The sequence below is a fragment of the Protopterus annectens genome, chromosome 9.part0 (assembly GCF_019279795.1).
Source record: "Protopterus annectens isolate FY-2018-M chromosome 9.part0, PAN1.0, whole genome shotgun sequence".
NCBI classification, from domain to species: Eukaryota; Metazoa; Chordata; order Ceratodontiformes; family Protopteridae; genus Protopterus; species Protopterus annectens.
Window position 1 is genome coordinate 927,151,408 of NC_056743.1, and position 23,374 is coordinate 927,174,781.

Sequence of the window (23,374 nt, forward strand, 5' to 3'; positions counted from 1 at the left end):
AATGGCTTCGTCTAGGGGTAGGGTTTTTAGTGGGTTCCAGTTGGTGTTTTTGAGGGAGTCCAAGAAGGTGGAAGGGTTAAAGTTAGTTAAATTGCGTGTATATAAGAGTTTGTGGGAGAAAGAGGAAGTGGTTCTGTGGGTGAAGGCAGGGAGGTGGTCTCCTAGTGGGTCAGGGGTGACACCAGATGTAGTGGTTCTGTTAGGGTGAGACACCAGAATCCAGTCTAGGATGGATCCTGTGAGGTTAGTTTTGTTGGGCCTGGTGGTAGAATTAATAAGTTGAGTATAGTTGAAGAGATTGATAGATATGGTGGGATTATGGTTACTGATTTTTTGCCAGTCAATATTTACATTTCCCATTATATAGGTTTCATAGTTAATGTTTGAGGAGGTCCAAGAGAGGATATCTTCCAAGGTTTTGGTGTTGTTACCAGGAGGAATGTAAAGGGAGGTGATGCAGATACTTTTATGGTCATTTCATTTTAGAATGCCAGATACTAGTTCAGTGTTATTAAAGGAAGGGATAGGATTTGGGAAGGGAGTGATGGATAAGTAATTGGAGTAGATTAGTGCTACTCCACCACCTCTTTTATTTAGGCAGTCAGATCGGAGAGAATGAAAGCCGGGGGAAGGAATTCGGTGTCAGTTATGTGTGATTTTAACCAGGTTTCTGAGATGGCTAATATGTCAGGAGAATTATGGTTAAGCCGGGCATGAAAGAGGGTAATTTTATTAGCTAAACTTTGGGTGTTGATGGTGAGGAATTTGAGGTATTTACAGTTTGGTTTGTTGTTGGAGCTAAGGTTATTTGTTTGTGAAATGTTTGGTCCGGGGTTGGGATGAATGTCGCCTGCTAAGTTGAGGTAGGAGAGAAGGTGAGTAAGTTTGTTAGGAGTGTGTTTGCTTAGGAATGGATGGAAGGTGGTGGGTTTAGGTTTGTAGTATTTGGTGGGGATTTGGAAGAGTTTTAATGTTGAGAGCAAGGTGGGGTGAAAGGGAGTTAAAGAAGGAGAGATATTGTGGAAATGAAGAGAAGGGTAGGGAGGTGGTGGTTGATGTGGAGGGTTTAGGTAAAGGTTGGTATAGGAGGTGGTATGGTAGAGAGGGAGAAGAATGAGCAGGAGGAGTATTGTAGGGGCAGGGATTGTAGTAGGAAAATATAGAGCATCTTAGAAAGTAGTTTGATTAGAGGTGTGAAAGAATTTGTGGTTAGACAAAGTTAGGTAAGGTCGGTGGGTGGGGAGGAGAATTGATTTATGAGGTGTGGTTGCTGGAGGGGGGGTGGTTCTGGAGGAGAATGGGAGGAGTATACTTGTGAGGGGATTGGTTGATGTCAGAGGGAGGGAGTATGGGATGGGATGGCAATAAATGTAGGAGTACTGGGGGTGAGTGAGAATTGGGGGCAGGGTAGGGGAGCGGAGTGAGCCCGTAGGGCGAACGGAGCGGGATGGAGCAACAGGGCAGAAGAGTCCAGCTGAAAAAGTATCAGCCACTGCAGGTTGGAGCAGAGGTGAGTAGGTAGAGGTACAGTAAGACTGGGTGGTAAAATGAGTAGAGTTTGAGCAGCACTCGAAAGATATAAGGTAGGGAAGGTGGAGTAGAGTTATGGGAGGTTTGGCCTTTGAAGTATTTAGAGGAAAAGTTGTTTATAAAATTAATAGGAGTAGGAGCAGGCAGAAGGCGGGATGGTGCTGACACCTAGTGGAGAAAGGAGGAATGACAGGCAGAGGGGATGGGGAGTAGGATAGAGCAAAAGGACAAGGCTCTAAGGTGAAGGAAAAAATAGACAGTAAACGGAGATAAAGGGGTACAGAAAAGGATAGGAGGACAGAGGTCACTAAATACCAGTGAGAGGGGAGTTGTTGTGGACTGCGGTAGGCTTCTGAGTCGCACACACTGAGGGACCAGTTTACAAAAATACAGAAGTTTAGATGTTTGAGTTAGGTAGAAGGCTACATACATGTACTGAAAAACAGTTTAGGGGTTCCACACAGAGGTTCTGTTTCAGGTAAGCCCAGACTATTGGATAAAGAAAGTCCAGGCAAGTCGACTGAGTTTTTGCAGGAGGTAGTCCGTATGTTCGGGAGGTAGAGCAGGACCATTCAAGAGTGGAGTACTGTAAAGAGAAAAAGAAAACAAACAAACGTAAGTATTAGGGGGGAGAGAGGAAGAGGCCAAAGTGAGAAGTAGGGAGAGAAGGAAGAGGAGGAATATAGTAATAGACAGTAGGAGTTAGTGCAGAAGTAGAGGGATTTAGAGGGAAGTATTGAAGACAATGAGGATTTATCTAGAAGAAGAGTATGTTTGAGGGAGAGTTGGAAAAAAATGGAAGGTAAAGATGAAGCAAGAGAGAGCAGGGAGACAATGTAGCAGAGAAAGAACCTTATGTATGCCACTATCATTCAGTATAAATCAGAGTCAAATAACAGTTATGCCGTTCAGCAGAAAAATGTAGTAGTAATAATGCAGTATCAGTGTCGGGCAAACAGATATGTTTGAAGCAAAATTATAAACGCATTGTACTTCTACAGATATGCAAGATAATGGCTAGGCACTTTACATATGAGGTATATTTATATTTTGATACTATCAAAGCAAGGAGAATCATGCATTGAAGAAGAACAAACATTTGTTAGGGAGTTAAAGAGGGAAAAAATTCCTGGCAGGTTTTATATATATATCCCTGGCAAGCTTTACATATATTTATACTATCAAGGCAGGGAGAATCATGCACTAGAGAAGAACAAACATTTGTTTTAGGGAGTTAAAGAGGGAAAAAATCCCTGGCAACCAGTCAGGCTTGTGGCTTAATAGTGGCTAGGCATTGTGTGAATACAGCTATTTAATAAGAGGCTAGGTAAGTAAATATTAGCTAACTGAGGAGAATAATTAACTACGAAATGGGGAGAATAGGTATTGTGTAAATTAATTAAGTAACAAAAGGACTAGCTGTTTGTTAGAACCAAGAGAAATAAGTAATATTCAGCTATTTAAAAGGAGGATAGGTAATGGAATTAGTAGCTAATTGGGGAGAAAAAGGTATTGTGTAATTATTACAAAATAACATATGGGCGGGAATTGGAGTCAGTGGCGAAAAATAAAACTGAAATTGAAATGTGGAAGCTCCTGCAGCAGTCGCAGAGCTCGCAGACCCCTTAGGAACTAATAGTCTAAGCATTTGAGTCTGTGGTGAAACGAGGTAAAATATACAAATTCAGAAGCTTCTGCTACGCACGCTGAGCTTGCCGACCCCTTAGGCACTAAACAGCCGAGTTTTGTGGCCAAGTAACAGATAGAACTTACAGTGTATATGCTCCTGCAGCCTTCGCAGAGCTCGCAGACAAATAGTGATTAAAGTGTAGGAGCTCTTGCAGCATTCGCAGAGCTCGCAGACCCCATAGGCACTTAACTACGAAGTACACATACAAATTCAAAGCTCCTGCTACGCTCGCTGAGCTCACAGACCCCTTAGGCACTAATAGCTGTGTTTGTGGCAGACATTACAATGGCAATTTAAGTGTACGGGCTCCTGCAGCATTCGCAGAGCTCGCAGACAAATAGAAATTAAAGTGTTGGAGCTCCTGCAGCATTCACAGAGCTCACAGAACCCTTAGGCACTTAACTAAGAAATAAACTTACAAATTCGAAGCTCCAGCTTTGCTCACTGAGCTCGCAGACTCCTTAGGCACTAATAGCCGTTTTGTGGCAGGCTTTACAATGGAAATTTAGGTGTACGGGCTCCTGCAGCATTCACAGAGCATGCAGACCCCCTAGGCATTAAGCTTTGCAGATTCCTTAGGCACTAACAACTTAAGTGTCTGTGTCTGAGGCAAATATAAAATTAATCTTTGCAATTTAGAGGTCCCTGCATCACTCGCAGATTGGTCGCTGATAAGTAAAAGACTAAGGCACTAATTTAAGGACTCAACATAAATATAAAAAACAGCTACGACGTAGTAGAAAGCCAGGGGGGTAAAGAAACGGCACCCGTTTATCCCAGTAGAGCTTGGTACAAGCACAGAAAGCAGTTCAAAGTACATGTATTAAAAATAGGCAATTAATACACTAGTAGTTAAACCATTACTACAGCATCAGAGCGTTTGCACAAATAAACACATAAACACATTTAGCTAAAGCAATTTACGTATCATTTTTTAAAGCAAAGCATATGTTCAGAGTAAAACGCTTTTAGATAAGCATTAGGCAACACTTAGTCGGAAAACTAATAAGAATACATTTATAAAGTATTGGAGTATCTGTACAAAATAAACACATTTAATTAGCAATGTTCGGAACGCATTTAACAGGCATTAGTCAGACTGGCAGATAAAAGCCAAAAACATTACAAACATCAGAGCAGAAAATTAACAGTTTCTTTCTACACAAAATGAAACGTGCCAAGGAGGTGAGTGAAGCAGCAGCACTACCGCATAGGCAGGCCAGTAGGGGGGAGTGAGGTGGTGTATCCTAACCAGGAGTACAAGAAAAGAGACGCCAAAAAGGTAGTGGCGTCTAGAAGTAAACTCAGGGGAGGTGGTAAGCAGAGGGAGAGGGGATAAATGAGGTAGAAGGGGCATGCTGGGAGTTTGCTAGGGGGGAGAGATGGGAAAGGAAGGATCGAGGAGGAGTGGAGCAACAGGGCAGAAGAGTCCAGCTGAAAAAGTATCAGCCACTGCAGGTTGGAGCAGAGGTGAGTAGGTAGAGGTACAGTAACACTGGGTGGAAAAATGAGTAGAGTTTGAGCAGCACTCGAAAGATATAAGGTAGGGAAGGTGGAGTAGAGTTATGGGAGGTTTGGCCTTTGAAGTATTTAGAGGAAAAGTTGTTTATAAAATTAATAGAGTAGGAGCAGGCAGAAGGTGGGATGGTGTTGACACCTAGTGGAGAAAGGAGGAATGACAGGCAGAGGGGATGGGGAGTAGGATAGAGCAAAAGGACAAGACTCTAAAGTGAAGGAAAAAACAGACAGTAAACGGAGATAAAGGGTAAGTCTTCAAAGGGGTACAGAAAAGGATAGGAGGACGGAGGTCACTAAATACCAGTGAGAGGGGAGTTGTTGTGGACTGCGGTAGGCTGCTGAGACGCACACACTGAGGGACCAGTTTACAAAAATATAGAAGTTTAGATGTTTGAGTTAGGCAGAAGGCTACATACATGTACTGAAAAACAGTTTAGGGGTTCCACACAGGGGTTCTGTTTCAGGTAAGCCCAGACTATTGGGTAGAGAAAGTCCAGGTAAGCCGACTGAGCTTTTGCAGGAGGTAGTCAGTATGTTCGGGAGGTAGAGCAGAACCATTCAAGAGTGGAGTACAAGGGGGTGAGTGAAGCAGCAGCACTACTGCATAGGCAGCCCAGTAGGGTGGAGTGAGGTGGTGTATCCTAACCAGGAGTACAAGAAAAGATATCATATGTATTATACGCATATTTCCATATGTATGCCTTATTCTCCTTACATTGTTCAATGTCACGTAGTATCGTTTTATTTTTTCTCTCATATATTTTCCCCGCTTCACTATCTGCTAGTGTGAATTGTTTATTATACAAATCTCACCATTGCAGAAAAAGTAAATCACCCATTATATCCTTATTCAACCTCTCCAACTCCATTACCATTTTACTCAATTTTTCATCGTTTTTCTTAATTAATAATCTCATGTAATTAATACCACAAGTGTTGAATAAGGTATTAAATTCAACTTTGGTGTCATTGTCCAAATTAACACCCATCGGTAACTTAAAAAAATCTTAACCCCATGGGTACAATACTCAGGGAAATACATTTCATTAAATATGCATTGTCTATTTTTATGCTCTTGACATTTAATAACTGTTTACCCATAAGAAAAATCCTGTCCTTCAATGTTCCATAATTTGCACGTTTTCTTCTTTCCTGTGAAGCACTTTTACTATAGGCACAACTTGTAGAAAATTCAAAGTCATATAACAAAAAATTGTCAAGTTTGTTAGCTTCCTTGTCATTACTAGTAACTGGTACTAAATCGTCTTTTGGACTTGATGAATTATAAACATTACCTTTATCAACATAAGGCTTTGATTTGGTCGTCGCAGCATAAGTTTTCACTGGCAACTGACGTTTAGGACGAGCACCATTTTGTTCCAACTCGTCATCAACTTTAAACAACAAAAAATCAAATGTAAGCTCATTATCAGATGTAGCACTTAAATTATTCATAGTGTTTCGGTGTGCTGGCTGTTCTTTAATCGAAGTACATGCATATACGAAGTTTCATATATTTTGAAGGGGAATACTACAAACACACTAGAGGTGTTGCAATGGGGGCCTCATGTGCCCCCATTTTTGCAAATTTGGTTGTGTTGGAGTGGGAAAATAAATATCTATTTAAGAGTGGGTATTATAAATATATATCTTATTATAGTAGATTCCTGGATGATATGTTTATCTTATGGAATGGACCAGGAGAGGCTATAAAAGAGTTCATTGAATGTATTAATCAGACAAGTGAGTTTTTGAAGTTTACATATAATATTAGTATGGAAGGGATATCTTACTTGGATACATACATAAGACATACTAAGAATGGATTTCAATCTGAAATTTATCGTAAAGATACATTCTCTAATGGATATTTACAATATTCCAGCAACCATCCTAAGCATATATTGAAGAATATTTTTAAAGGGCAATGCATTAGGGTGGCATGAATGACGTCAAATTTTGAGGTGATAGAAAAGGAGTTGGTATTCATCACCTCTATGTTTGCCAACAGGGGTTACCCCAGATGGTTATTAGAAGATGTATCCAGGTATGTTCGGAATGAGTGGGGTAAAAAGTATCCCCCTATTTTGGGTATAGAAAATAGTAATATTAATGTGAATAAGGACAATATGGATACTAATTAATTTAATAGAGTATGTGTTTTGATGTATTCCCCATATATTAATGAAATTAAAAATATTACTATAAGACATTGGAATTCATTAATTATTGATGACGAGGTAAAAAATATTGTGGGTTTGAGACCTGGCTTCGTACATAAGATGGGTAAGAATATTAATAAATACCTACAACATGGGTCTGGTGACATACTGAATATTAATAAGAATGGACCAACTAGGAGATGTGGGTCTTGTAACCAGTGCTTTGTCCTCAACCAAAGTGAAGGATATAGGTTGGATGACATAAACAAGACATATATAAAATTTAAGAGGGGGAATTGCAACACGAGAAATATCATTTACTTGGCCAAATGTGAAATATGTCCTGCGTTTTATATAGGAAAAACAGAGAGACAGTTCCGTAAACGTATATATGACCATTTATATAAAATAAGGACAGAAGACACTAAGAATGCACTTTATAGGCACATAAAAAAACAAAATGGAGCACATAGTTTTAAATTTTCTATTATTGATCAGGTATATCCTAGTACCTAGGGAGGTAATTTTAAGTAAAAGGGAGACAGTTTGGCAAATTCGTACTGATGCAACCAGGGAACCCGGGTTAAATGATTATACATCTATAAAACCATTTCTGGAGCTGAAATAATTATATATATATACCACAGTTTATGTAAATAGTTGTGGATAATATAGTACAAACTGCAATAGTATACGATTGTTAAAATTCATTTTTAATAAATTTTTTATGTTTCATTAATTCTTATTTAGTATGTATTGATTATGGTAGCATGTTTAAGCAGTTTTTACTAATAGTTTTATTATATGCATATTTATGAATTTAGATCATTTAGATGTATTATATTTATTATCAAACATTGTCAATTATTTATGTATTGAAACATATTGAGCGAAGGCTATTCATTTTTTTAAAAGGGTTTATATAAGAACAATGTAGGCACTAGTACTTTAAATAGTGAAGCGCATTTTTGGCGCCAAATAGTTTTTAAATGGAGTGTACTGATACATTGTAACTGTTCTGATGAAGTCTGCATTGTACCAGATGAAAGCGCTTAACTCAGTTGTTCGTTTTTATTTAGATATGTTCATTACTATTAAAGTAATTTCAAGCGTTATTTTAGTCCCAGCTGTGCTTCTCTCGCTAGCTTATATAAACATAGCTGACGGTAGTTGACCGTTTGGTTATTGCTATTCTGGTGTTGTTTCTGTTGATTGATACCATCCTGTAGATGTCATATTCTGTTAGGCCCTGAGATGACCAAGCAGAGGATGCCACCAATGATGGTCTGATAATACCTTCTTTCCTGAAGGATTGGAGAATGCAATCTTGGTTCTCACCGGTTCCGGTGAGAACCAGGGCCAAGGAAATACAGAACAGTTCTGGAAAGCTGTTGAGTCCGACCTACAGGTGAATTGTGGATTGGGACAGACTGCACTGTTGGGGCCACAGAAACTTTTTGGGTACACCAGGAGACTTGTCTGGTTTCCTTATCCTTTTCTTTTCCTTTTTGCTTGTCTTTCTTTTACTTCTTCTTTCTCTTGATTTGAACCTATCTGTCATCTTAACTGGAGAAGCAGAAGATCCCACTAAAGAGGACCCTATCTGTGGATGGAGATGCCCTTAAAAAGGAGTTTCTCATGGCCCATTTGTAAAGCCCTATAGATGAAGGAGGCATATGACTGGCAGTAAATTATTTAAATAGGCAGTGACCAAAGAGTAAAAAACAAGAAAAGTGGGGGTCTTAAGGGGGGGGGGGCTTATGCCCACACTCAGAATATTTCTTAAATCCTTGAGAGTCTACCATTTAAGAAAGTCATGCAGCTTAACAACACACTTTTGATCAAAAATCCTACATTAGAAAAAAAAATAGACACACAAACACACACTAGGAGACCCAAGAATAAAATTATAACTATAAGAGCTGTAACAAGAAAACACCTTTAATTTCAATACTACAAACTATGTCTATAAACTAACAATAAACCTTATAATGGGTAGGGGAGGAGTCAGAGCCCTGGAACTGTGGAATCCTTGAAACTGGTGCGGAGGCCAGATCTTGTCGGATCTGACAAGCCATACGTTGAATGTGATGAAAATCGACAACATTGGATCCACAGTTTAAGTATATCCTTAGGCCAAGGGTGCTTTTCATTAACCTTTTTGCAATCTTATTATTCAGTGCTTTCCATGTCCATTGCAGCCCTTACCGGTTCACCAGTTTTGGGCTGAGAGGATTTGATATTACTCCAGTTGCATCACTTCTAGTGGGTATACCACTCAAAGGCAATAAGGCATGCTACGAGCTTGCTCTCTCAAGTTAATAGTTTACGAAGTAGAATCGTCTTTGACATGGCCATGGACTAAGCCACCCCACCAAATTCACTGCTATAGCAGCAATTATTCTATTGTTGTCATTTTGACACAGCACAAATGCATCTCACATTCAAATATCCTAGTCAACAACATGATACTGATGTCCCTTCAGTTGGGACAATTTCTGCTCAAATTTCATGCAGTGAAAGGTAAACTCAATTTCTTTATTGATACATGGGATTGTCTGCCAATTTCGATCAGGGCACATGCCAATATGTATCAAAACAAGGCAGCAGAGGCCCTTTTCTATAAAGTAATGTTTCTTTTTGTTAAAAAGCAAAACAGTTCAGTGGTGCAAGTTCACTCTTCTTCAGGAGATGAAATAATGTAACATGAACACTGTAGTCTCTCATACCAGTTTAGGTTTAGTCCCACAATAAGTTCAGGTGGCTTCCTCCTGGATGGATTCTTCAGCAAAACATTTACATATTGTCTCAGGTTCCTTCAGGATGTCTCTTCTCTCTTCCACAATATGCTTCCCAAAACCACTTCTTCAGGCACAAATCTCCTGTTGCAGATAGAGGCAAACTTCTCTGATCTGCATGGTAACAACCAACCTTTTTATACATTAAACTAGGTAACTGCTTGTTACCAACTGTTTAAAGAGACTTCTTTACTTGAGAGACACGTTTCTATCTTTTCTTTAAATGACAACACATTGTCTGGCTGCACAGCAATACTTATACTATTTAAGACTTTTTATTTAATGAATCCAGCATAATACTATTTGCAATATTATTTACACAGCATCAATTCTGGCACACCCAAGGGGGAAACCTGCCACAACAATGCATAGTAAGAATATTGCTAGTAATCATGTAAAGGCCAAGTCTGTACACATACATATTTGTGCAATGACTGGGTAGGCACAACCATGTGCAGTCATGGAACATATTCCACAACTGTGTGATGACTAAGTGCATATACCATACAGAGTCACAATACACCCATGTATAAATAATGTATACAGTCACATAATGTACAGCCAGTACACCATACATATTTGTGTAAAAGCCAGAAGCATACACACCCCTATACAAAGTCATGTGACAGGTAAATGGGTACACCATACACAGCCATATAATGAATAGGTGCAGTTATCAAACAAACTTAACTGCACTGGATGTTTTTCAAGTTCTACCAAGAGGAAGAGTAACAAAGGTAGCATCAAACTAACTGTGCAAAAAGAAACAGAAGCAAGGCACTGTAATAAAGAGTTACACCTGTTTGGTGAAGAAATTGGCTGGAGCAAATGTTGGCGAAGGCTAGGTACTGTTGTGTAAAAGTAAAGGAGTGTACATGAGGTGAGCCATACAAGAGAATATTCAATTATACTAAGCAAGTCTTATGCTTTTAACATTAATTAAAAATAAAAGAAATGGACTTACGGGTAATCGAACATTGTTAGCCCACCTCTGGTACAACATTTCAGATTATTTTTAGCTAAAAACATAATGCCATTTTCAAGGCTCTGTATTTGACGGATGTCATCACTACTATGGACTTGGAAAGAAGAATAACGATCCAGTGCTGGCAATGTAGGTCCAAAGAATGACGTTGCATGGCCCTAGAGTTATGAAACACAAATTATTGACATTCCTCTAAAAGACAAATGATTACAGCTTTAGCACATCAATATGCTGCAATTCATAATAGAAATGATGTTTGAATTATTACTATATGCACATTCATACACACATCTTTATCCTTTTCAGATTAATAAAGCCCAAAGTGCACTTAAACAAAACTACTGTCTAGTAAAACAGAGATGCAATGGACAAAGGTGTGTGGGAGCTGCTGCCCTATTTCTCAATCAAATGTTAGGAATGCACACTTATGCAAAACCCTCTCCTAAGTAAAATACTAAACTGTACTACAAGAATGTCAAAGGACTTCATAGCCATTCACTCCTTCAGTTACTAGCAGATACTGTTACTTCATCTGTGTGTGCATTCCTACAGTATTTCTGATAGACCATATGCATAACCCCGCTGCCTACTCAGGAAAATAAGGTGATCACCCTCCTCCTTCCTCCCTTAACTCACTATCATTCCTGGCTACTTCTGGTCCAACAGACCACATTGCTTTGCCAAGGATGGTCTGCATCTGTCCCCTCTAGGGTTTCAAATATTAGCTAATGTATTATCCTCCCCAACAGTGCCTAATTTAGGCAATGCAAAATCTGACAAACCTTCCAACATAGAAAAAACAGTCACAGGAAACATAAAGGTGTTATTGCTCAATGCAGCAGTCTTAACACAGTATCAGTTCTGGCACACCCAAGGGGGAGACCAGCCACAAAACCATATAGTACGGATACTGCTAGTAATCATGTAAAGGCCAAGTCTGTATACATACATATTTGTGCAATGACTGGGTAGGCACAACCATGTGCAGTCATGGAACGTATTCCACAACTGTATGATGACTAAGTGCATATACCATACAGAGTCATAATACACCCAGGTATAAATAAAGTATGCAGACACATAATGTACAGAAAGTACACCATACATACTTGTATAAACGCCAGAAGCATACACACCCCTATACAAAGTCATGTGATGGGTAAATGAGATTACCGTACACAGCCCTATAATGAACAGGTTCATTTATCAAACATACTTAACTGCACTCCTCTCCCTCTAAGCACTGTTTACTGGAGACTGTAGCCATTTGTGCAGTTACAGAGACATGGTTTAGAGCCAGAGAGAGAATCCTGGCAGTACAGGGCTACAAAGCCTTCCACACATTTAGGCCAGCTACTGAACAGGCAGGGATTAAAGACGGAGGTGTCTCAATACTCATCAAAAACAAGCTCACCTCAAGACTGGTCAAGCATGATGATGCATTTGGGTTTCTCTGTGTCTAAATTACTGTAGTTGAAGGCCCATACCATATCCTTGTCAGCTACAGGTTCCCCTCTATGACCCAGGAAACCCATAACTCATACTTAGATATATTGCAGACACTCACCATTCAACATAACACCACATTCATAGGTGACTAACTACCCCACTTTTTTGTTGCGTCTTTCAGCTTTTCCCGGTTAGGGGTCGCCACAGCAGAACTCCGGTCCACTAATAATTGGTAGTTGACTTTTACGTGCCGAGTTACCTGCCCTGATGCACAACCTAGCTGAGAATCAAACCGGACAGCATCTTACTGTGAGACGACAATGCTACTACAGCACCACCACCGCGGTTGACTAACTACCCCACTACAAGCGAATCTCAGCTTGTAGTGGGGTAGTTAGTCCCCACTACAACTGAGATTCGTACACGACCCTTAATGGGCAGGCCCAAAGATTTTTTTTTATGTTTGTTAACATAAACAACCTGGATCAGGTGGTCCACATTTCCACTAGGGGAGCAAACATTCTAGACCTGGTCTTCACAAACATGACAAAATGCTGCACTCCCCTAATGTAATTTCCTCTCTGGTAAGTTCAGATCATACAACAGTCTTCTTTGAAATAAAATAAAATCCATAACCCCAGCTAAACCTGTAGCTGTTAGGAACTATTTGTAGGCAAATTTCCTATTACTAAGTGATAACCTGGCAACAATTCAAGCCCCACCAAATACTAAGAACACAACTGCCAATGTGGAATTTTTCACAGAAACTCTGTACAATTATGTTAATAGAAGCATTGAGGTAGTTGTGCTAACCAAGAATAAGCTCAGAACTAACTAAAAAAACAAGCCATCCTGGTTGAATCCTAAAATAAATAGGATGTACAACAACAGGAAGAAAGCCATGATGGCAAAAGTTAGAAAATGCAATCCCCAATAGGAAAAAAAACTCCCACATCAATCTAAACAAATAACTCAGAGGACAATTCAATTTTGCCAATGCCAAGTTTGTGATAAGAATTGCTACCCATGCCAAGGACAGCCATAATGCTTTCTTTAGCTATGTCTGCAACCTCAAAGGCAGTGTACAACAATGTTCAGAACTAACTGTAAACGGAGCCGGAATATATAGCAAATCTACTGGCCAACAAATTCAGCTCTACAAGTCCAAAATGCACTCTCCAAGACCAAGAACACTGCACTGTACTGATGGACCTGATAGTATCCAGGATGCCTCTTAAATGGCATGAAACACGACTTATCAGGACCACTGGAGTCACTTTTCACCCACAGCCTTCAGGCAGGCTTTATGCCAAATGAATGGAAAACTGCAACTGTCATCCCACAGTACAAAGGCAGGCCATCTACTGATCCCAAAACCTACAGACCAATAACTCTGACTGGTCTCATATGCAAAGCAGTGGAAAGAATTATCATGGAAATGATAAACAATGACATAGGAAATCTTTAATCACTGGCTTCAACCCATTTAATTTTTGTCAAGGGAAGATCATACCCATTTAACCTGATAAGACTTCTTTGAGAAGGCCACCAAGGCAATGTATTAGGGCAAAATAGTGCATACTGCCTACCTTGATCTGACCAACTGCATTTGACACAATACCCCACTCCAGTATTGTAAACAAACGCACGGGGTTAGGCATAAATCCATACATTACATAATGAATAGCCAGCTGGTTCCTGGTCAGGACCCAAAAAGTTACGACAGGAGAGTCCACCTCAGCAAAGAGACCAGTCACTAGCAAAATCCCTTAAGGTTCTGTGTTGGTCCGCTCCTTTTCGACATCTACTTCTCAGAAGTCAAGGCCAAAGTTAAGTGTGTCTGGCCGACCAAGTCTGTTGATGACTGCAAACTAGGAGCAGTCAAAGAATCCCCCAAGACACTAACATCCTCCAGGAAGGACTAACACAGACAAATTAATGGCATCAGAACTATTGTTTAAAACTCAATGCCATGAAGTGCTTCATACTACACTTTGGAAAATCAGTTATCTCAGGAAACTACTGTACTAGCAACACACTCCTAAGAGTAGACCCAACAGTTGGGGATCTGGGGAGATATGTAGACAATAACTTGGGTTTTTACCAACGTATTTCTAAGATACTAATGAAATCATTCTATACTGTGGAACTTATAAACAAGGGTATGGTATCCAGGTCCAATGAAATCACTGTTCTATTTTATTCAGCACTCATCAGACCCATCATGGAGTACAATGACCCCTTCAGTATGTACCTGACAAAGCATATGCAACAACTGGAAAGTCTAGAGAGGTTCCTCACAAAAAGAATACAGAGCATAAATAACATATCCCATGAGGATTGCCTCAAAGCCTTATTCCTTACACTCTACCTTCTACAGACAGTCAAAGGGGATCTATCTGGCATACAAGGCATCCTTGGATCCCACTCTGATGTACCTTCTGCATATCTGCAAAATGAACAGCATCAGATCTATCCAGTCCAGATACTTAAAACATGTCTGTGACTAAAATAAGACTTGATGGAGGAGGAGGTATGTGTCTCAGAGAGCACCCCTTCTCTGGAACAGGCTTCCCAGCCAGGGAAAGCAGAATACTTCCCTAACCATCTTCAAGCATAAACTGGACCAATGGATGGGAAATCAGAAATTCACTCCTAGTCTGGCACCTACATCTCTAATGGACAGAAGTAGTCTGTAAACGCTCGACCAACCATGCTCTAACTTACATATAACCATTAAAATATATTCACAAAAAATACTCCCTAGAGCACAAAAAAAACTTTCTAGATACATTTGGTTAGGCTTGTAAGAGTCCTTGTGGCTGTTAGCCTAACATATACCTATGAACGCAATTATGAAGTTTTATTCGTCTGCATACAAGTTTGCTTTGATTTTGGCAACATATATACCAAGCCACTTTGATCTGACAAATCCTGTAGAATGTCTGTGACTGATGTAATGTATTACTCATCAGTATTCATGTGATAACCAAAAAAAAGTACATCACACAAACACAAAAAAGTTACTTACCAACAGGGTTTGGACTTTTTTTGTGTTTTTTTTTTCTCACACACAAAATACTAAAACATGCAGGAATGACAATGTGACAACAGTACCACCATAAAATAGGAAAAATACAAAATTATGCATTTACACTTAGGACAGAAACATAAGAAAACAAATAAAATCATATTTCAAGCACAGGTTTCTAGATAGGAGATAAAAAAACAGAACATCTTTATTAAACAATTGAGCTAAAGCACTCTTATAAAATAGATCAATTTTACCCTTGACCTGGGCCAGAGGAAAAATGTTTTCCAAAACACTAGTGTAAAAATAACAAATGACAAATTAGTTGGCAACTACAATGCATTTAAATAAAGTAATGAAAAATCATTAATCATTAGGAGTCTTTAAAATTATTTAGTCGTCGTAACTAAATACATAAAAGAAAAATATCAGTAGGATGTAACAAGTGTATAAAAAATATATCAGAGATTCCACTGTGAAGTCAAAAGGTAATACAACTGATTATATACAAAAAGAAACATTAATGGAATGTTAATATAAAATCATAAAAGTAGGCTGACCTCTGGAATAAAAACAAGAAACTAAGCTATTCTCAAAAGAAAAGTGAAAGTCTTCTTCATGAAACCCCCTTTTTCCTTATTTTTATATAAGGTTAAAGTGTCACATCAATATTAGTCATTGCGACCAAATCACCTAGAGCCATTGTTTAAACCTCCAAGTAACAAATTCTGGCACAATACAAACCTGAAAGTAAAAGGAAGAAAAGTATTATATGGAGCATAACATCATATCTCTCAAATGACCCTGATTTTTGGCTCACATTTTCTCTGGCCCTCTCAATCCCTCCTAAAATTTGTGACTTTTGGAGAAAATGTGGTGAATAATTAGTTATAGACTTCTTTTACTTCAGAAAATATACATTAATTCACATTCTATTATTCTGTTACTGTCTAAAGTTAATAATACAAATATTTTAAAAATGTCTCTGATTACTCATGATTATTTCTGGATTTGTCCCTGATTTGCTGAGAACTATGCATAAAAAGACAAGAATCAACAGAGTAACATTAATGGAAAGGTTAGTTAAAAGTTTTAGTAAGAAACACAAATGCTGCATTATGCCAAATGAAGACAACATGTAAAATAAATCAGGAAACAGAATATGAAATTAGAAGTCAAGAACTGTAAGTGATAAAGTACAGTTCCATAACAACTTACTATAAAGGAAGATGTTCCACTGATCACTGCTGCAGTATTCCAAACAGATGGTCGTTTGGCAGTGATGTCCAGCCAGGGTACCAAAGCCTAAACATTCTATGAGCCATACATCCAATGTATAACCTTAGCTCCTTAGCACAAGGGATATAAGTGGACGTATGAGTGTAAATCCTCAGACTATCCCCAAACCAGCAGCCTGAAGACATATGGGGAGAAAATAGTTAGCTAGGTGGGGAAAAGTGGGAGAAGAGAAGGAGCCCTCTCAGTCCTAAAGGCTGCCAGACAGGGCAGCAGACTAAAAGGAAAGATAATAAAGAAAAGAAGGGGAAGTTGGGTGGGAAGGAATACTGCAACCGTGATCAGTAGGACATCTACTATTATGGTATGTTCTTACACAACTGTACTACGTCCTGACTGAAACACTGTTGCAGTATTCCAAGCAGATGGGTGATTAACAAAGCTTAAGGAAGTAAAAGGTGGATGGGTGAGAATTGTGAGAACTGTCTAACAGGCCAGAAAGGACTGACTTTAACACTGCAATAGTGGACTTAAAAAAGGCATCTACTCTGTAGTGCTTAGTGAATGTGTGCACATGAAGACCAGGTAGCTGCTTCCAAGATTATTCTGGAATCTACCTCATGAAGAAAGTTCCAGAAGAGGCCACTGCTTTAGCAGAATGAGCCTTTAGGTAAGATGGTAATGATTTCCTATGGTAAGCGTAGCAAAAGGAAATGGACCTAGACATCCAGCTGGTGACTGGGTACTGGCTGGACCAGGTTAAAGTTCAAGAAAGAAACAAAAGTTGGTCTGATTTTCAAATAGACTTGGTCTTGTCCAGGTAAAATATGAACTGTGTGTGTACAGCTAGGGACTATAGAATACTCTCACCCCTGTTCTGTGGGCTGGGAAAGAAAGTAGACACGTTAATGGCCTGATTTAGGCATGAAAGAGGAAATGACCCTCAGAGACACTCTTTCCTTATGGAAAATAAGGAAGAGGGAGTAGCTATGAGCACCTGGAGTACTGAGACCAGTCTTACAGAAGCAAAAGCCACCAATAAAATAACTTCCAAGTGCAGAATTTGGCAGTGGAGGAAAATGCTGACTTAGAGGGAGGCAGAGTGAGCTCTTCCAACAACCAGCAGAGATCCCAAGGTGCAGCCACAGGCTTTCTCAGATGGTTTAAGTGTAGGACCCCTTTTAAAAACTGTTTGGCCTCAAGCCTGGACATAACAAGAGGATTCCGGAGAAGGCAGGCTGCGATAGCTGAAAGGAGTGCTTTAATAGATGAACATGCCAAACCTCATTTTATGAGCTCACACAAATAAAATAAAATGACAGGAACCTCACATTTTATTGGAGCTGTTTGTTGTTCTCCAAGGCAATTAATTCTGTCTGTGGGGTACCCCACATGTGGAAAACATTTACAAAGACTTGTTTGTTGAGTATCCAATCATAGTGTCTTCGATGGACCTACTGAGGGAGTCTGCCAGGCCACTGTTGTGGGAGGAAATGTATACTGGTTGAAGGGACATGTTCACCTTGGTGGCCAGGTACCAAGCTATCTGAGCCGGTCTGCATAATTGGTTAGACCTGATCTTTCTTTTCTTGTTTATATATCACATTATTGTTGTGCTGACTGTGAATACTCCTAGAGGTCCTGGTTTCCACAGATGGGAGAACACTTGTAGGTCCTGAATGAGAAGCCTTCTCTCTTTCAGGTTGATGTGTTCTGCGTTGAAGTTGGGCTGCCAGCAACCCTGGACCATGCGAGTCTGCGTCCATGCCCCCCAAGCTTTTTTGAGGCATCTGTGTGCAGCTCATGACTTGCAGTCTGCACCTTGAAGAGCAGGCTGGATTGAGGTTCACCTGTGCCACCCACCAAAGGCTTTCCCTCCTGAGACAAAGTATGAGAGAGATTCGTGACCAGCGGGTGACAGTGTTGGGATCATAAATTTTTCAAGTACCAATGTATTTTTCTCATATGCAGTCTTACCAGTCGAATTATTGGTATGGTTGCCACCATGCAATCCAGTGCTCTGAGAATCTCCCTTGCCAAGTAGGCTTGGAGAGGTAAGAGGGTTTGGAAGTAAGTTGCGAGGCTCCACAGCTTTCTCCAAGGGTGGGAAGGGCTGCATGTTTTTTGTATCTAGTCTTCAACATAACAAAACTAGGTCTTGAGTGGACTGAAGAAAAGACTTTCTTGTAAACTGAACACCAGTTGCATGAAGAGGGTGACGGTGAACTTGAGGTACAGCAACAGTATATGAGGCAATGAAGCCTGGATTTGCAACTTGTCTAGTTATGAGAATATTTTTATTCTCTGAGTCTTAAAAAGGCTATAACTTGAACTAAGCACTCTGGGAAAACTCTGGGGGCAGTAGAATGCCTGAAGGGTAAATCAGAAAAATGAACATGTGAAGACCCAATACAACAAGACCTCAAAAATTTCATGCAAGACCTGTGTATGGGAATATACAGGTATGGGTCCTTCAAATCCAAAGATATTATGAAGGCCTGTGGAAGAATAAAGGGAGAAAGGTTCTGAAGAGACAGCATTTTGAAAGTGGGTACCTTAAGGAAGGTGTTATGCTAAGAAAGATCCAGCATGGGTTTCCACTGTCCTCCTTTTCGTGCACTAAGAAAGGTCCAGAATGGGTTTCCACTATCCATCTTTTCTTAGCACCACAAAAAGCCTGGAATGGAATCCTTGTTATACAAACTGAGGAGGAACTGGCTCTGTGATGCCTTGGGAAAGTATGTCTTGTAGGATGAGTGTGAGAAGATGCAACTGGATGTGGGGAGGTAGTGAAATACCTTTGAAGGGAGGGAGTTCTTTCCAGGTCATTCTGTAATCTTATTTGATGATATTGAGTACATACTTTGTAACAGAAACAGCGAGTCTTTTGGAAAGGGTAGTAAGGGTGGGACCAAGGGGGATGGGGGTGGAGAGAAGATAGCCACTCTGATGATCTGTGAAAGGAGGCCTCCCACATCTGGGGTCCCTTTCAGTTTTTTTCTGGAAATCTCTTTCTGTGTGCCTTATTGTTTTTCTGAGAAGGCCTAGCCTCTCTTCTGACAAAAGAAGTGGACTTGGAAGGGTAATTTCTCTGGTATCTGGGTACAGCGTTAAGTAGAATTTGTCTGCAGTCCTTCAGAGTTACAAGACCTTGAATAAATTAGCTGCCTGTGGTCTAAACAGTTAGTCCCTGTCAAAAAAGGAGTCTAGGAGCTTTGTCTTATAATCTTCAGTGACAGGTTGATTGTATAACCAGGCATTTTATCTAATAACGGAGCCAATAACAGCTGCTCTAGAAGAGACCTCAACAACATCATAGCTGCATTTTATGCTACACCTAGCTACCCAAGTGGCTTGAGTTACCATAGACAAACTCTGTTGTTTGAAGTCTGATGCTACCATGTCAGCAACAGCCTTATTCAGGTTGCTAAGTATAGACACAAGGCATATGGTCATTTGCATCTGATAATTAATGGTCCTGAAGGCGAGGGTAGAGGAATCATAGACCTTTTTCCCCACCTGTCCATCACCCTGCTGTCCTTATCTGAGAACAGGGCATTAGCATTTGGCAAGAGCTTAGAAGGTTAGTCGGAGGTTAAGGAAATGGCTGAAGGATCAGCTACAGGACTCTTAAAAAGAAACCTATATTCATCTGGAATTTTGTAGAGTTTAGCAGGCCTCTCGGGGGGGGGGGGGCTGACGGCTGACAGCCTACAGCAGAGTATATGGATGTGAAAGCATCGAGAAAGGCCACCAGGATGAGACAGACAGAGGAAGGGGCTAGGGTGCCTGCTTCTAAAAGGCTGCAATATTTTTTCTGGACACCAGAGATTTGCTTAGATTACCACTGAAAATGTTTCATCATACTTACAATGGTTTATCTGAAATATGCCTCTTCCACAGGGGAATCGGAGGAGAGGGAGTCCTCATCATCTGAGGGCACTTGTCCAGGTGAGTGAATTAGAGAGCAGTCTGCTAAGGAATGATCATCTGAAACTAAGACCTCCTCCTCAACGTCATTGGAAAACTCCACAATAATCTTCTGTGGAGTGGCAGAGGAGCCAAAAAGGAAGGAGGTTTAAGAGCCATAATGGCCTTGAAAAGGCCCTGAGAAAAGTCCAACTCACTCCTCCTTAGAAAGTTGGAGAGAAGGAGCAAGCTTAACCTTCTGCTGTTTTTTTCTTATGGGTGATGTTAGCAAGGACCAAGTGTGGAGGCTCCAACCCCTGAAGTACTTCAATCAGTGATCCCAGAATCTATTCCAGTACTAACATCTGAAAGATATCTTCTGGGCCCTCTGTGATAATGATCCATGGTTTCTCTCCCTCCTCCACTGCAGTAGTAGTCATTTCAAACATGTCCTCGGACACCATACCAGCCTCCAACAGGGTCATGCTAAAGGGCATTTGAGGGAGAACTGGACATATTGCAGGTTCTGCAACTTCAGCTGGTCCTTTGGAATTTGGCTGGGCAGAGTGAGCATCAGGCCTAGGTCGCTTGAGTTTTTTTTTTCCTGGAGTGAACATTATGTCAGGTGTAGAGGGATCCACCATCTTAGACTGGGGTGACTACTTTAGTCATTGAGTCTCTAGGATCATATTTAATGGTGACAAATGGGAGCACAAAGTCTTGGATACAAAGGGCTGGGAGATGGAACAAGATTTCTAGTCATGTTTTGTGCCAAAGCAGAAAAGGTACTAGGAATGGAGGCCTTTATAATGTATCTACCTACCAGACTCACATTTTCCCCTCCTAGCTGACACCTAAAAAAAATCACAGGTAAAATGGATAAACAGGACAAGATGGAAGGGCGGTGCAACAAAAACACTTGGCTTGGGATCTAGAGTCTACTACTTAGGAGGACAACAAGCTAGAAATGATGTGGAGATTGTGGTAAGAGAGGGCCTTCAGAAGGCAGTGAGGGATATCATCAAAAATTAGTGACAGACTCATGGCAATCAAGACTCCAGTGTTATGATAAAGCAGTATTCAGAATCTCAGCCTATGCCCCACAGCAGAGTTGTGACAGTGAGAAAAAGAGTGCATTCATATAGCAGCTGCAGGACCTACTAGATAAAGTAGGACAACATGAACTGGTGTTGATAATGGGTGACTTGAATGCACACATCAGGACAGACAGAACAGGATATGAAGACTGCCTTGGTCCACGAGTGGATCAACAGGAATAAAGGAAGAGAGGCCATTCTCTGTCTGGCAAATGGCTTGATAGTAGCCAACACATGGTTCAGAAAGAGACAGCCACAAGATCACATACAAGAGTGGTCAACATGCAACTCAGGTAGACTTCCCTCTAGTAAGGAATGGGCACTTGTGTAGAATCAGTGACTGCAAAGTTAACCCAAGTGAAACAGTCTGCCCACAGCATATACCACTGGTTTCCACAATCAGCTGCAAGCAATGGTCAGAGAAGGCTCTACTGTCAATAGAGACCAGGCTGAAGACCTGGAAGTTAAGTGGAAAGAGAGTGTACAACAGTTAAAGGAATTATTCAGGACTCTAGCACCCCATGAAGAGGAGGAAATAGATGGAGTTGAAGAAGAATGGTAGGGCCTCAAAACAGCATGTATGAGGACTACAGAACAGATAAGTGGCAGGGGCAGATATGGAAATATGGTACATAAGGAAAGCTGGTGTTGGAATGGAGAAGTTCTGGAAGTCATCAAAAAAAAAGGGGGTGCAGGAAAAGTGGTAGACAGAAAAGATGGACCAGGCTAGGAAGGAATACTGGTTGGCTAACACAGAACCTAAGAAATGAGTTGCAAGAGCAAAAGAAGAGGGCATCAGAGGCACTCTTGTAGCTTCTGGAAAGTGACTCAGTAGGTGGGACAAAGAAACTATAGCAGGTTGCAAGGCAAAGACAGAAAGATAAAGAAGACAGTCAGACACCCTTCATAATGGATCCCACCAACAACTTCCTCAGTAGTCCACAGGACATCAAAGAAAGATGGAAGAAGCACTTAAAGTAGGTTCTGAATGAAGAAAACCCCACAAAAGCTGTACTGCCCCAGACACAGCCCATAATGAGAGAAGAGGAGCCCACCCTAGAAAAATTAAGAATAGCACTAAGGAAAATGAAGTCAGGGAACGCATCAACCTCAGATGAGGTCACAGTAAATAAGATAAAGATGCTGGGTGAGATTATGGAGAAATTTCTCATGAGGATACTCATAGCAGTGTGATGAGAAAGGCATATCCCAGATGACTGGAGAATAAGCACACTTGTGCCACTGTAAAGAACAAAGGGGATATCCACAAGTGTGAGCTGTATAGATGTATCAAACTCCTGTCACACTGCATAAAAGTTGTGGATAGGGTGATTGATAAACAGATATGCACATCAGCAGAAAGTAAGATGGGAGATGAACAGTTCTAATTCAGATCAGGATGCAGCACAACTGACCTGATGTTTGCAGTGAGACTATAGTAAAGAAGAAGCTAGAGATGAGGAACGAGTCCAACTTGTCATTCTTAAATTTGAAGAAAGTATATAACAAGGTCCCAAGAAAGCTGATTTAGACAGTCCTGTAGTGGTTTGAAGTCCCACAAACATTGGTAGAATTAGTGCAGGCTATGTACAAAGATCCAATGACTCAAGTACAAGCTGTGATCTTTCTCACAGAGGGGTTCCCAATGGGACTGGATGTGCAACAGGGTTTAGCTCCGAGGCCATTGCTGTTTATACTGGTAATGGACTACATTAGCAAACAGATCAGAGGGGACATAACAAATTTGCTGTATGCAGATGATGTGGCATTTCAGGCAGACTCTGAGCAAGACCTTCAGCAAACAATGGGGGAATGGAATGCAAAATTTAAGGCACGTGGGATGAAACTAAGTACAGATAAGACAGTGACAATTTAGCAAACTGGGGAAATCAGAAGAAATTGAGAACTGAGATAGAAGGGAAGATAGTGGAACATGTTAATAGCTTCAAGTGTCCGGTAGTGGTGGTTA

At 40.4% G+C, this 23,374-nt stretch overlaps 1 protein-coding gene across 1 annotated transcript in view; it reads right to left on the reverse strand.

Moving 5' to 3' along the window:
* Positions 1 to 23,374, reverse strand: part of PAN2 (poly(A) specific ribonuclease subunit PAN2) — a 1,212,755-nt gene that overhangs the window by 1,030,898 nt on the left and 158,483 nt on the right. Inside the window, exon 3 of the mRNA XM_044083667.1 lies at positions 10,663 to 10,841. Coding sequence (XP_043939602.1) covers positions 10,663 to 10,841 — 179 coding nt within the window. The remainder of the gene's footprint in view (positions 1 to 10,662; positions 10,842 to 23,374) is intronic.